We start from the raw sequence: 13,627 nt of genomic DNA on the forward strand, positions 1-13,627 counted from the left end.
ACTGCAGACACCCAGCCCCTATATCTTCCAACTCATTTGATCCCAAAATAAAATGCATCTAGGATTGATTTGTGCTATTTTCATTGATTATCAATCCATTCCTCACCTTACTTTCCTTTTTACTTTTCCCAAGCAAACCTTTATCAGGGAAACATAAGCCTAAGTGAAATTGACTAGAACTTTTCTGGTTTGGTTTCATTTTCCTGAGCAGGCTATAAAAAAAGCAAATTGTGGATTTGAAAAAAAATTATTGGCTTCAGACATTAGATTCTGGATCACCAGAGGATTCGTCTCTTGTCAAAACCAGGACTGAAACTTTGTGCAGTAACAATCTGTTTCAGACATTTCCTGTGGCGTTTTTCTTTCCAAATATCTGTTCCGGTGAAAAAAACAGAATGGTTGCACAAAATCTTTTCTCTGGTAGTGTTAGTACTAGAAACCCTCCATTGGAAAAGTTCTCTAATTGTGGAAAATGGTATCATGGGGAGAAGTGAGAACGGTAAGTCATATCTATATCAATCAGCTCTCCAAAAATAACATAAAAACCTAAGTAAAAATCATTATTGAACACTTTGTTAAAACACACGTATAATTAGTAGTTGAGTACAAACCAGTCATAACATTCAGGAGAACCACTGGGCAGATTTCACATCATACCTGAATCCCTAAATAAAGTCATGCTTTCAGAATCTTCTGAAAGGCCAGTAGAGTCAGAGCCTGTCTCATCTCCAAGGAATGATGCCCCAAAATGTGGGTGCCATGTCAGAAAGGGTTCCTCCCCTCAGGTGAGGCTCCTTAGTAAATGGGATCCAAATCATGTCTCTACCTAATGGGATAGGTAGATTTATCTGGGTAGAGGTGATCCCTCAAATAACCCAGTCCCACTTTATAGGTAATTACCAGCATTTTGAATTGAAACCAGAAGCAAAGTGATAGAGCAGCTTGTAGAGGACAGGTGTAGCATACATTGATCAGCCCACACCTCTGCATTTTGCACCAGCTGCAACTTCTGGATTTTGCAGAATGTTGCAGTGATGCAAAGGCTACCAACCGATCTAAAATAACAGAAATTGAACGATGCTGGGTATACTATATCTGAAGCCCTCGATTGTAAACATTGCATTTATATTTAATTCATTATATAGTTTATTTTCTAAAAAATAAAATTCCATCCAGATTACTTTAAAAAGAAAATGTACATTTTTACCATTGGTTCACATGTTGAAAAGTTATGGAAAACATTACTTTAGTACTCTTGGGATGTACCAAAATCTTTGAAATGGTTGCCAATGTCACCTACAGCTGAGCCTGTTTTTTAGGTCAAGAACTTAATGCAAATAAAAAGAATAACATGGAAAGTTCTTCTTAAGGACATTTTTTAAAAAGATAATCATATCAGGAATGTCTGCTTTTTGTATAATATGTAAATATGATAAGAGAGTCTTGGAGCTATATATGTGTGTGTAGCAAAGCTAAGTGTGTTGCTTAGAAGCTGGGACCCACACTTCATTTGAATCAGCAACTTGGGGATAAAGGAGTAATCATGAAGTTCCTCTTACTTCTGAGCCTGGTGGCACTTTCCCAATGTCAGACATCAAAGTAAGTATTGAGCATTGTGCTTTCTTCAAAGAAAACATGATGAACCATTTTCTTCAGAAGGGTCTAATTTTCTTTCTTAATTATGCTCCACAAACTCTTCCACCAATCACTTTCTATTGTGATTGGTGGGCAAGCCACAAAGCCGTAATTTGCCTATTACTGACAGTAATATTTTATTTCCCTTTATAGCTATATCTGCAAATGCACTGCCTGTTCATCAAGCAGAACATGCTTCTTTCTCTAAAGAGCATACCTAGATTTTAAGTCCTTCTTCCTCGGTAGAAATAAATCTGAACCTAATTTTCTCCATCTTGAGGGCCTCCAGATAGATTGCAATTATCTCTCATTCTAGCTGGGAATTCTGAAGGTTGTAGTCCTCTTAAGAGTGTTGAATCAGAGAATGTTGTCCAAAATTCATTTTTTCCCGATCTTTAATGCTATGAACACTCTCTCACTTATTAATCTTTTCCTTTCCATTATTCAATGCTTAGGGTTCACCTAAAGAAAACAAAATCCGTGAGGCAAATCCTTAAGGAACATGGGCTGCTAGAAGATTTTCTGAAGAAGCATCCTTATAACCTTGGCACAAAATATTTCCCAGGGCTGCAAAATACATTTGCCGTTGATCCTGAACCCTTGCAAAATTATATGGATGTGAGTATTCCATATTAGGAGGAGATACTCAGTATTTAGCCTATGGACAAGACTAGAGAATCTCAACACCTGTTGATTTAAATCAATAGCCCCTGGCTCTGGAGACCAATAAAAGAGACATATGGATTTAGGAAGTTACACTTTTAAACGTTTGAAAGCAATTTGAGATCATGGAACATAAACGATATTCTACTGTAAACATATTGAGCAGATTTGTATTGTTTAAAAAGCTTGTCAAACTTGCTTTTGTCTACAAAGAAATGTTCATTTCTCTTGCTTCAAAAATGTTATGGAGATATCAGGGTTGCATTTTCTTTATTATGTTCTGTTTTCTGCCTCCACAGATCGAGTACATGGGTACTATCTCCATTGGCACTCCACCACAAGAGTTCACAGTCATCTTTGACACTGGTTCTTCCAACTTGTGGGTCCCTTCTGTGTACTGCTCCAGTGGAGCTTGCTGTAAGTTTTCTCCATAACTGATGCCTTCAGAAAGAAGCTACTCTTAATTCAAGCCATCCTCAAGCTAGTACCTTCCAAATGTAATAGACCACAAGTCCCATCAGAGTATTTGTGTTGGCATGTTGACTGGGAATCCTCAGAACTCCAATCCCAATACATTTGAAAGGGACCAAATCAGAGAGAATTCTTTATTCTCATGTCCATCTATTTTTCCAATGTGTTCAACATGGATCATACTAATATCAGGTATATTGACTGCTAGAGAAAGCTTTAGGGAGCTGCTACTCAAGGGGATTATTATGGAATAACAAAATGTATTCCCACATAGCAAATGTTTAGACATGAGCTTGGATATCGAAGTGTGGGATGTAATGTAAGGGATAATCAAATCAGTTTATTACAGCCATAAAGCCAGATACCATAAAATGTCTAACAAAGAACTATTACATATTTTATTTTCTACATGGAAAATGTAACTATTTTTCCCCAAATTATAAACCAGCTTTCAGGTAAGCTCTGACTGAGGACAGAGTTCACATATTAGAGAATATTGCACTGGGAGGAGTTAAATGCCAAATATTTCTCTTACTCTCTATTGCTCTTTCTGTTCTATTACATGCCCACATCATACTTCAATTATTTATCTTTGCAGCTGACCATCATAAATTCAATCCACAACAGTCATCCACGTTCCAATCCACCAGCCAGAGTGTAGCCATCACCTATGGCACTGGAAGCATGACTGGATTCCTAGGCTATGATACTGTCACGGTAAACTGCCAAAGAAAATAGACTGAGAAGCTATCCTTTGGGAAATTAGACTTGAATCAACATGGTTCTGGGTGGACAAACAGGGAAGACCTAATTGAATTCTGTATAGATCTTTCCAACTTCTGATCCTGGTTAATCTCAGAGGCAGCTAAGAGTATGGTGTTTGTTTTGGGATTTTTCATAGTCAAGAAGAACAAGGAACTTGTTATGCATGCACTCATGACTAAATAATTAAGAAATTCAGTAATATCCTAGAACAGGGGTATCAAACTTGATTTCATTGAGGGCTGCATCAGGGTTGTGTTTGACCTCGTGGGGGGGCTAGGGGGCGTGACCAGTTCAATGTAACTCATATTGGGGGCACCTATGGTGGCCCAAGCAATCTGCCAGAGAAAATGGGCTCCCGAGCTCTGTTTTTGGTTGCAACGGTCTCCTGCAACCCCCTGCCAGCGAAAACCATTCAATTGGCAGAGATCCTTCATAGTCCCTTTTTGCATTTACCACTCTCAACAGCAAATAGGGTCATCTCATTGTTCAACCCTAATGTCAGATTATTCATATCCAGGTGAAAACCACTAGTTCAAATGCTGATCTTTGGAGACCCAATTGTTTGTTTGTTTTTTGTTTACATTTATATCCCGCCCTTCTCCAAAGACTCAGGGCGGCTTACAGTGTGTAAGGCAATAGTCTCATTCTATTTGTATATTTACAAAGTCAACTTATTGTGCACATCTTTCTAATGCAATAATTGCTCATTTATTCCTATCTTTTAACCATTTGCCAGTCCAATGGGGCTCCTGATTCCATGCCAACTGGCTTTAACAGGGAGACCTTTTTGAGGATTTTTCTCCAAATCCAGGATTACAGTCTCTATTGAGCCACCTGGCTTACATGCTCATTAACACCTTCCAAAAAGTTTGGAAATTTAGAGAGTTGTTTTCAGAAACCACCTTGGTTTGTTTTCACCAAAACTCATTTTTTTTCCTATTAACTTGTTTTATCTTATTTATATTATTTATTTAATAATGCTTGCAACTCTTTTCCCTGGAAATAATAGCATTCTGTCTACTTTTATCTATTCTGGAGCCCAAGAAAAAAAAAACATGTACCATTTTCATTTCTTTGCCATCATTAAATTTGCTGATAGAACTTGTTTTCTTAATGTTGAACTTTAACACATTTGGAACATTAGCACAAATGTTTCACTTTCAATTTTTACTTTTATAATGAGATTTCTTTTACTATGAACTAGCAAAACAGAGTCATTAGCCTATTTCAGAAGCAGCACTGCTTATTTTGATTCCAGCTGTCATCTCATTCCATCCTACTATTCTGTTAACATATTGCTGTAAAAGTTAAATGGGTACAGACAGAATCAATACTGTGGGAGGTTCTTTCCACAATATTGTGAAAACTAAGAACAGGGATGAGAATTGTGACAACAGACAAGAGGTGCTTTCTGTTTTGTCTTCATAAAAGAGGCAAATGTCCACCTCCTATAAAAAAAGCAAGAAGGAAACAGATGCAACATTTGCAGCCTGAAATTGCCTATATATAAATGTCTCATTTGAAAGTAGAATATTTCCTGAGATTCTTGTGACATAAGATTAATTTTTCATCTAATATATAGTATAAATCTGAGCTTTTAGATTCTAGTCGCATGAACTATTTCGTAGATTGCAATGAAAGCACATCAGATAAAAATGTATCCTGTCACACTCTCTTTTTAGTTCTGAATTATTCTGACTGTCCAGATTCACTTCCTATAGTAACTTCTTCACTATCAAAAGAATAATGACCCATTAGTAATATATACCACATTCTGGCATGACCTGTAAAGTAAAGGCTTTGTTGTAATCAGTGAAGCAGTATCTCTTTCTGTTTTCTTGTGCTCTTCATTATTCATCTGATGTCAGCTAGCTCCACCCCCACACAAATTTGCCTTTACTGCCATTTACCTGTTCGTTTGGCATTTCTTTCTCCATTCATGCTTTCGCTTTTTTTTTGAGATATTAAATAACACTGCTTGTGTGAGAAATCAATCCAGTGGTTTGATAATTGCATATTGTCTTGGGTCTCCCTTCTTGGGCATAAAGACTTATCTTTTTCACACAATATTTCCTGACAATAAAGCTGTAAAAATTAGATTTGATTCTTGTCTGGCAGTTTTGAACACTTCAGTGGATTTTTCATCTGTCCCTGGTGCTTTCCTATCTGACAACTGCCTCTTCTATCTCAAATACTATTTGAGTTGGTTTCTGAATATATTCCCTTTCTCTACAAATGTTCCTGTTACTCTATAATCCTATTGTAAAAAGTTTCATTATAGCATTGGCAACTTCCTTCAAACTGCTCAGAAAGTTAACAACCGGTTCTCCCGAAGTGGTGCTGAATCCCACCACTGCTTATATCTCAAGTGAAATCCAAGTATAGTATCTGTATTTGAAGTAGTTTTGTAAGTAAACAAATAATTATCTTTACCAATTTCTATTTTTTGCTTTATTGTGTTAATTTAGCCAGGTCGATTTTCCTATATTTCCAGGTTTCTTCACATTTTTGCACACCCATTTGTAATATTTATGTACTTTCATTTAGCACTTCTTGTATTATCCATAGAATTCCTCCATGTCCACTATTGAATCTGTAGGAGATGTATATACTGATATATAATGTTGGTATCAATGGATATCCACTAATTCTAATCAATAGGATCCAGTCATTTATTGGCTTATAGCTCAATCTATATTCAACAATGTCTTTTTTGAGAATCATTGCCAATTCTTTGCCAGGAGATTAATCTCAACTCTGCGTCAATTCCACTCCTTTCAAAATTTAGATTGGGCAGAGAGAAATAGTTGCAGGTGGTATAATAATAGGACATACATAGAGATTTCCTTTGAGGCTATTTTATGAGATAGAAATTAAACTGCAAAGCAGTTTATTTAAAAGTGGAGAGTCAACTAGAATCAAGTGAATTATATGAATCATTCAAGGTCTGTTTGCAAACACACAGGTATATATCTATGCATAAATCTGCTTGAAATTGAAATTAAAATGCCTCGGTATGTGCTTCCGACACAAATCTAGTAGTACTGCTTGAAATTAAAAAGGAATTTTATAACCATTCTCCCTGTTCTTCTGCACAGGTTGGAAATATTCAGGTCAGCAACCAAATCTTTGGTCTGAGTGAGACCGAGCCAGGCAGCTTCCTTTATTATGCCCCCTTTGATGGCATCCTGGGTCTGGCTTTCCCTAGGCTCTCTGCCTCTGGCGCCACTCCTGTTTTTGACAATATGATGAGTGAAGGTTTGGTATCCCAGGATCTCTTTTCCGTCTTCCTGAGTTCGTAAGTAACAATGATTTGTGCACGTTTTTCTGAAGGGACTAATGACTATCTGTTGCTAGAAGGAAGAGGGCATGGATGCCAACCATATTATTTCTGGAGAAGCTCAGCAATAGACAATCCTTTCCAGGGAACTATAAAAAAGATTCCAGGACTGTTGGCTAGAATAGGGACTTTTTAAAACAAAATTCCTGGAACAAGTCGATGGTAAATTACTTTTATCCTTTTGAGTTCTGCTAGATTGCATCATCGTAGAGCAGGGATATTCCTGAGAGGGATGAATGAAGAATACTAGAAGTATATTCCAGGTGTATATACACTACAGGTGGTCCACAACTTACAACCATTAGTTTAACAATTTTTCAGAGGCCAAAAAGAGTGATTTATGACTGCCCTTGCATTTACAACTATTGCTGCATCCCCATGGTCACATGATCAAAATCCAGGTGTTCGGCAACTGGCATGTATGTAGGAGAGTTGCAGCATCCTAGAGCCATGTGATTGCCATTAATGATCTTCCCAGGAGACTTCTGATCAACAAAGCAAATGGGGGAAGTAGATTCACTTAACAACCCTATGATTTGTTTAACTGCAGTGATTCACTTAACGATAGCAGCAAAAAAAGTCCACAAACATGGCTTGCTTAACGACTGCATCACTTAGTAATAGATATTCTGGCCCCAATTGCTGTTATAACTTGTGGATGACCTGTATTCCCAGCAGGTCACCCAAGACATATAATGGGTATCAGAGCTGCCTGGCTATAATCATTAAGCTCCTATATTGGGTGGCAATATAGAAAGATGCTGGAAGCAGATGGTCACTTTAGTGACAATGGCTAAGGCATCATTTCATACTACATAAGAAAAAAGGAAATGATAAACCACCCCTGAATTTTACAAAGTAAACTCATGAGTAGATAGTGGAAAGTGACTGGCAATATAGTGCCCGATAATAAACCTTTTAGGTTGGATTACACTCAACATGCTACTGAGGAAAAGCTCAGATCTTTCAGAGTACAGCTAATATTTATGACACAACTAAATTAAAAATGCAGGGATGTCTAGCTGCTGATCTTGCCAGGCAGGAAAATAAAATCAGCCAGCAAATCTGCAATATAACCCAGATCATACCAACCCAAAGAAAGTTAGTTTAGCACAGAATGGAAGTTATAATGCCATATCCATAATTTCACATGCTAGCAAAATTAAATTTAGGATCAACCAAGGAAGGCTATCTGGAAGAGGAAATGCAAGCTGTTCAAGCTGGCTTTAGAAAAGATCGAGGAATAAGAAATGCTTTTGCTGATGCATGCTGGATAACTGAGAACACCTCAGAAAAGAGTTTATATGAGCTTCTATAGATTATAGAAAGCCTACTCACTGTGTTGACCATGAGAAGAATGTCCTTGAGAAATTTGGAAGCAGAGCATCTTATCTTCTTACATGAAACTTATACATGGGACAGAAATCAGTAGTCCAGAGGGAACATAGTGGAACAGATTGGTGCCGGGTCAGTGAATGATTCAGAAAAGCCGTACACCCTCTTATTAATTAAAGGTTAGGGTATATATGCTGAATATATAGGGAAGGGAATGGACTGAAAGAATCTGTAGTTTATAGTTCATAAACTAATTCCCAGTGCTGAATCCATTTCTTCAACAGCATTTACCTCTGTCCATATAACACTAGAAAGCAGCCAACTGATACAACTTTCTAATTCTTTGCTACTATCAGTAGCTTATTGGTGAAAAATCCAACTAATTAACCCATCATTTTAAGGATATTGTTTTTTAAAAGTTGCAATGGGTCAACAATATAATAGGAAACAAAAAAAGAAATGAAAAAATATTTGCAATTCCTCTAATTGTCATGTTCTTATATGTTCATTTTTCAGTGATGGCCAGAGAGGGAGTTTTGTAATGTTTGGTGGCATTGATTCCTCCTACTATACTGGAAGTCTCAACTGGGTGCCCCTTTCTGCTGAACTCTATTGGCAGATCACTGTGGACAGGTAACCCAACTCCTACACCTTCAGCCTTCACATCCCTGCTTCACAAAGTTGCAATCAAAAACCAAATGCAGAATAATGGCAAAAGAAAATGCCCATCAGTTCTACAAAGTAGGCCAGATTAGGAAATAGACACTTTCAACAATTATAGGAATGTAGTTTAGGATATAATAGACACTTGAAAACCTGCCACAGTTTTCTTCTGCTCCCTCTTATAGAGGGAAAAAAAAGTCAAGGTGGATTATTTTGAATCTTTCTCATTCTTCTTCCTTTCCCGTGGCCCAAGTTGTTTTATAATTTCAAAAGACCTGCAGGCAAAAGGTTATGGTAGTTTTCTTTCTCTCATCTTTACCTGAATATTTTTTTTCAGTATCACCGTCAATGGTCAAGCCATTGCTTGTTCCGGTGGCTGCCAAGCTATTGTTGACACTGGTACCTCCCTCCTGGCAGGTCCCCCCAATGGCATTGCTAGCATTCAGAACTTCATTGGTGGTCGCCAATATTCCAATGGTCAGGTGAGCTTGATAATAATGATATGCGACTATAATTAATATACATAAATAATCATTACTAGTAATGAAAAATTGCTGGGAATATAGTGTTGAAAAAGTAGTAAAAAGTGAGCAGGTTAAAATGTCGGATTTCCAAATATAAACTGATATTGACTCACAACACACCAGATTTAACTATTGTTGAATAGAAGAAAGCATGGATAATTCATGCAGTAGTATCAGGAGATAGTAGAAGTCAAAAAAGATCTGAAAATCAAAATGGAAAAAAGCTGTGGTGGTTCCAGTGGTTTTCAGCATACTGGGTGCTCTACCAAAAAATCTTGGATGACATTTAGAAAATTTGTGCATTGACAAAATTTCCATCTGACAATTGCAAAAGGCCACATTACTTGGATCCACCCATATGATACATTATGGTATCCTAGGTTCTTGAGAAGAACTCAATGCGCATGAAGGCCAATACGAGCTAAGCAACTGGCAGCTATGATTTCCACATTATTGTGTATATAATTCTTCTTAAAGATTGAGACAGGAAAATAGATCAAGTGCATTATGCTAGGAGATCTTAAGAGATCTATGGTTCAATGATTTTGTGAATCTTAATAAGAGGTTTTTCAGGTTAATTTCTAGTGGTTTTTTGCTATTATTATGTACAATCCATTTCCTCCCTTTATTCCAATTCTTATGCAAGATTCTTGGTTTGCCCTATCTTCCTACTATGATTTAGCTAAGGAAATGCCATTTTCAGTCCTAGTTAAACAGCAGTCTCATATAATTGTCATGCAGAATAGAGTGGCGCATTATGGAAGACAGTGCTGGTCAGATCAATGATTGCAAAGACCATTACACCAGACCCTCATCATGGACCATGTATCCTCCACCAAGCCCTCACTTCCAAGTTCCTTTGATTCCTCTACTAAACCAAAATTACGCATAAAATTTTGCGTAAACCTTCCACACCTTCCACACTACAAACTGCTATCGCTTGGAATATAATTCTGATCTCAAGTCATCATTGTTAATTCTGGTTTCAGGAAGCATCATTCTAATGTAGGACTGAGCAATTAATTTTCTCCAGCAGCTACATGACAAACTGAGACTGTTATGGAGGGCTGAACCAGTAGGGCTGTGATGGTGCATAGACAGGCACATATGCACATATGTAAACTGGAGAAAAAAATAGCAGTCATCTTCAAAGTAAAAGCAACCCACATGGGACAGATAGGGAGGGCCAAAGGGTCAGAGGTGGCTTTTGCCCCTGCGTGTGTGTGTGTTTCTGTAAAATGCCCAGGTTTGTTCTAGTGCATTTTTGTCTGCACAATTTCTAGCCCATAATTTTTTTTGTTTGTTTCTCAAATGTTATGGGGCTGCTAATATATGTTTTCTGTTCATCCTTCTTCACATCAGTATATAGTCAACTGCAATGCTATCAATGAACTGCCTGACATCGTCTTCACCATCAATGGCATTCAGTACCCTGTGCCCGCCAGTGCCTACATTCGCCAGGTAAGATCTGTGGTTTATCCAAAAAATTATCTCAAATAATTTAGGTCATACAATAAACCCCTAGAGAGAAAAAAACCCTGATCCATGAAAGAATTATAGCAAGACAATCTGAAGTCACTTATATTCAAGTGGGAGAAATTTTCTAACATTTGAAATGTTTTTGATAATTTTTAGCTTAGCAGTATTTTCATTAAGAAAGGGACGCGGTGGCTCAGGGGCTAGGACGTTGAGCTTGTCGATCAAAAGGTCAGCAGCTCAGCAATTCGAATCCTTAGTGCTGCCCTGTAATGGGGTGAGCTCCCGTTACTTGTTCTGTGTGCCTATGGCGTTGAGTCATGCCGGCCACATGACCATGGAGACGTTTTCGGACAGTGATGGCTCTTTGGCTTTGAAACGGAGATGAACATCACCCCCTAATGTCGGCAACAACTGGCACATATGTGCGAGGGGAACCTTTACCTTTATTTTCATTATGCATTAAGAATTGAACTCTGCAACTATGAACATGAAATTCAACACATTTAGTGATAAGATTATTCTCATGTAAATCTAGTAGATCTCATTTCTAGTAGATCTCATTTCTCCATAGTAGATCATCTTTAATATGTTAGACTTCAGTTCCCAGTATTTGAACTATCTGGTGGATTATCAGATTAGAAATCGAACACATTTAAAGAGAACCAGGATGAAGAAAACTATAGGAAACTATTTTAAAGAAAGAGCATTGTATCAGCTTATCATTTTGGACTCAAGAATAACCACTATGTTTAATCACAAATATTGCAATATTAACCTAACGTTCATAGTATGGGAGATACACGTAAAGTGATTCTTTCCTTACGATATTATTATTTCATTATGCCATAATCCAAATTGTTGGATTGTACAAATGTTCTAGGAAAACACAGTTAAAGAGAAAGCACTGTAAAACATGTATGATTCACTGTTATATATTATCCATGGGGCTCCTCAAAAAGTTTCATACAGGGTCTGAACATGATTCTCAGCATCCTGGTCTTTCCTTTACTTTCCTCCATGGTATTACCTTCATTTTCTCCCCAGCCCATGTTATAGTCAGTGTTACAGTAGCTGTACTAGGATGAACATTGCATTTTCCCTTACTCCAACATAACCCAACAGCACCTTTTGGTATACAAAATCTGTAAGGGTTTATCACCCATCAGCTTCGAGGGAAATCCAGATTTTAAAAAGAGGCAAGTTAAGAGGTAGAGAATGGACATAGCCTATTCAATGCAAATATGGTTTTCTGCTACTCCAGCATGGATAAGGAACACTCAATAGGAGGGGGAGGGGAATGTCAGCTTCCTGATGCTTTGCAAAGGCCCTCTAGTTAGGCCATTCAAATTCATCATATATTTGAACTTCTCTTTCAGTTCCAAAGTTATTGCACGAGTGGCTTCCAGAATATGCCCTTCCAGGCTGATCTTTGGATCCTTGGTGATATCTTCATTCGTCAATACTATTGTGTCTTCGACCGAGCAAACAACCAGATTGGCCTGGCTTCTGTGGCACAGTAATAACAACATCTTATTGGTCATATTATAGCCTAAGGATAGTCTTGAACCTTTGGAATTAAATTTGGTAATTATGCTCCTGATCCCCATGCTTCAATGTCAGCAACAATAAATAAATATAAAAATAAATGGCTTTGTATTCAGTGCACACTGAATGCATGTCAACTATCGAACTGAAATTAATTCACTCCAAGTAAAATTTCCCAAGTGAATGCACCCAAGCAAGGGGAACCCAGCAACTTTGTGCATAATGGATATCACTGTCAAACTACTCTTAATTTTAGGAAGTTTTTTCCAGCATTCAACAAACATTTAACTTTTCTGTAATTAGTAAAGAAGTCAATAAACATACTTTCCAAAACTTATATTTGTCTATAGACAAAACAAGCCTTTTAAAAATGAACTGTATCAAATTCAGTTATAAAAAAAAATCCAGTTTGAGACTATTCGGATTAAACCTATTTGCCATATTTTTATTATAATATATATTTTAGTTTTTAAAACCAACCATTTTGTTTAAATTGAAATGTTCACAGCACTATAATACCAGCTTTTATATCAATATATGAAAAACACAATATAGGCATTTATTTTGACATGGCAACATACCAAGGTAAATTCACCTAGAAATGTCCTTTAATTCCTGCCCAAATGAATACATGCATGTGTGAAGCAGCAATCTCAAAGGGTTTTACCAATGTCACTTTAAGCCATAAACTGTTGTTAGTTCAAGGTATAGAGATATGAGGTTTTTCAGGTTTTTATTCCCCCTTCCACAAATGTAGTTCCATGAAAGAAAATTGAAATATGGACCACTGAATTTTTAGTCTCCTCATCTTTTCAAGATTCCTTCGAGGAAATCAACTTTAACCCAGCATAAAGCAATTACGTGCCCTCTGAGGTAGGGTGGTTTTGACAGGTCATACCTGAATCAATATGAGAACCTTAGCAAAGTCAATCAGAATGCCTGTGGCATAATGTATCAAACACTTCAGACTCCTACAATGGCTTCTTAATATGTAGATTTGCCTTTCTGGGTTTTGCACTTTCTGGGTTTTCACCTGCAAAAATTCTGAGTACATGATTAAGGCTTAGAAGCCAGCAAAGCTAGAGCTGAAGATATATGGGCTCTATCTGCCTCACAGAAGTTCAACCAGACAGCCAGACAGCCAGACAGTCAAGGAAGAACTGTGGATATACTTCAAATCACTTTTCAAATTGCCACTGGATATGTC

At 37.3% G+C, this 13,627-nt stretch overlaps 1 protein-coding gene across 1 annotated transcript; it reads left to right on the forward strand.

Annotated features, from left to right (window-relative positions):
• The first annotated feature begins 1,543 nt into the window (after positions 1-1,543).
• On the forward strand, positions 1,544-12,395 carry LOC131196102 (pepsin A-like). Its single transcript, XM_058178935.1, has 9 exons — positions 1,544-1,599; positions 2,091-2,253; positions 2,598-2,715; positions 3,368-3,486; positions 6,633-6,832; positions 8,726-8,842; positions 9,210-9,354; positions 10,759-10,857; positions 12,252-12,395. Exons 1-9 carry the CDS (start codon positions 1,544-1,546, stop codon positions 12,393-12,395), a joined length of 1,161 nt encoding a protein of 386 aa, XP_058034918.1.
• Positions 12,396-13,627: the final 1,232 nt, after the last annotated feature.

The sequence above is a fragment of the Ahaetulla prasina genome, chromosome 1 (genome assembly GCF_028640845.1).
Source record: "Ahaetulla prasina isolate Xishuangbanna chromosome 1, ASM2864084v1, whole genome shotgun sequence".
Lineage (NCBI taxonomy): Eukaryota > Metazoa > Chordata > Lepidosauria > Squamata > Colubridae > Ahaetulla > Ahaetulla prasina.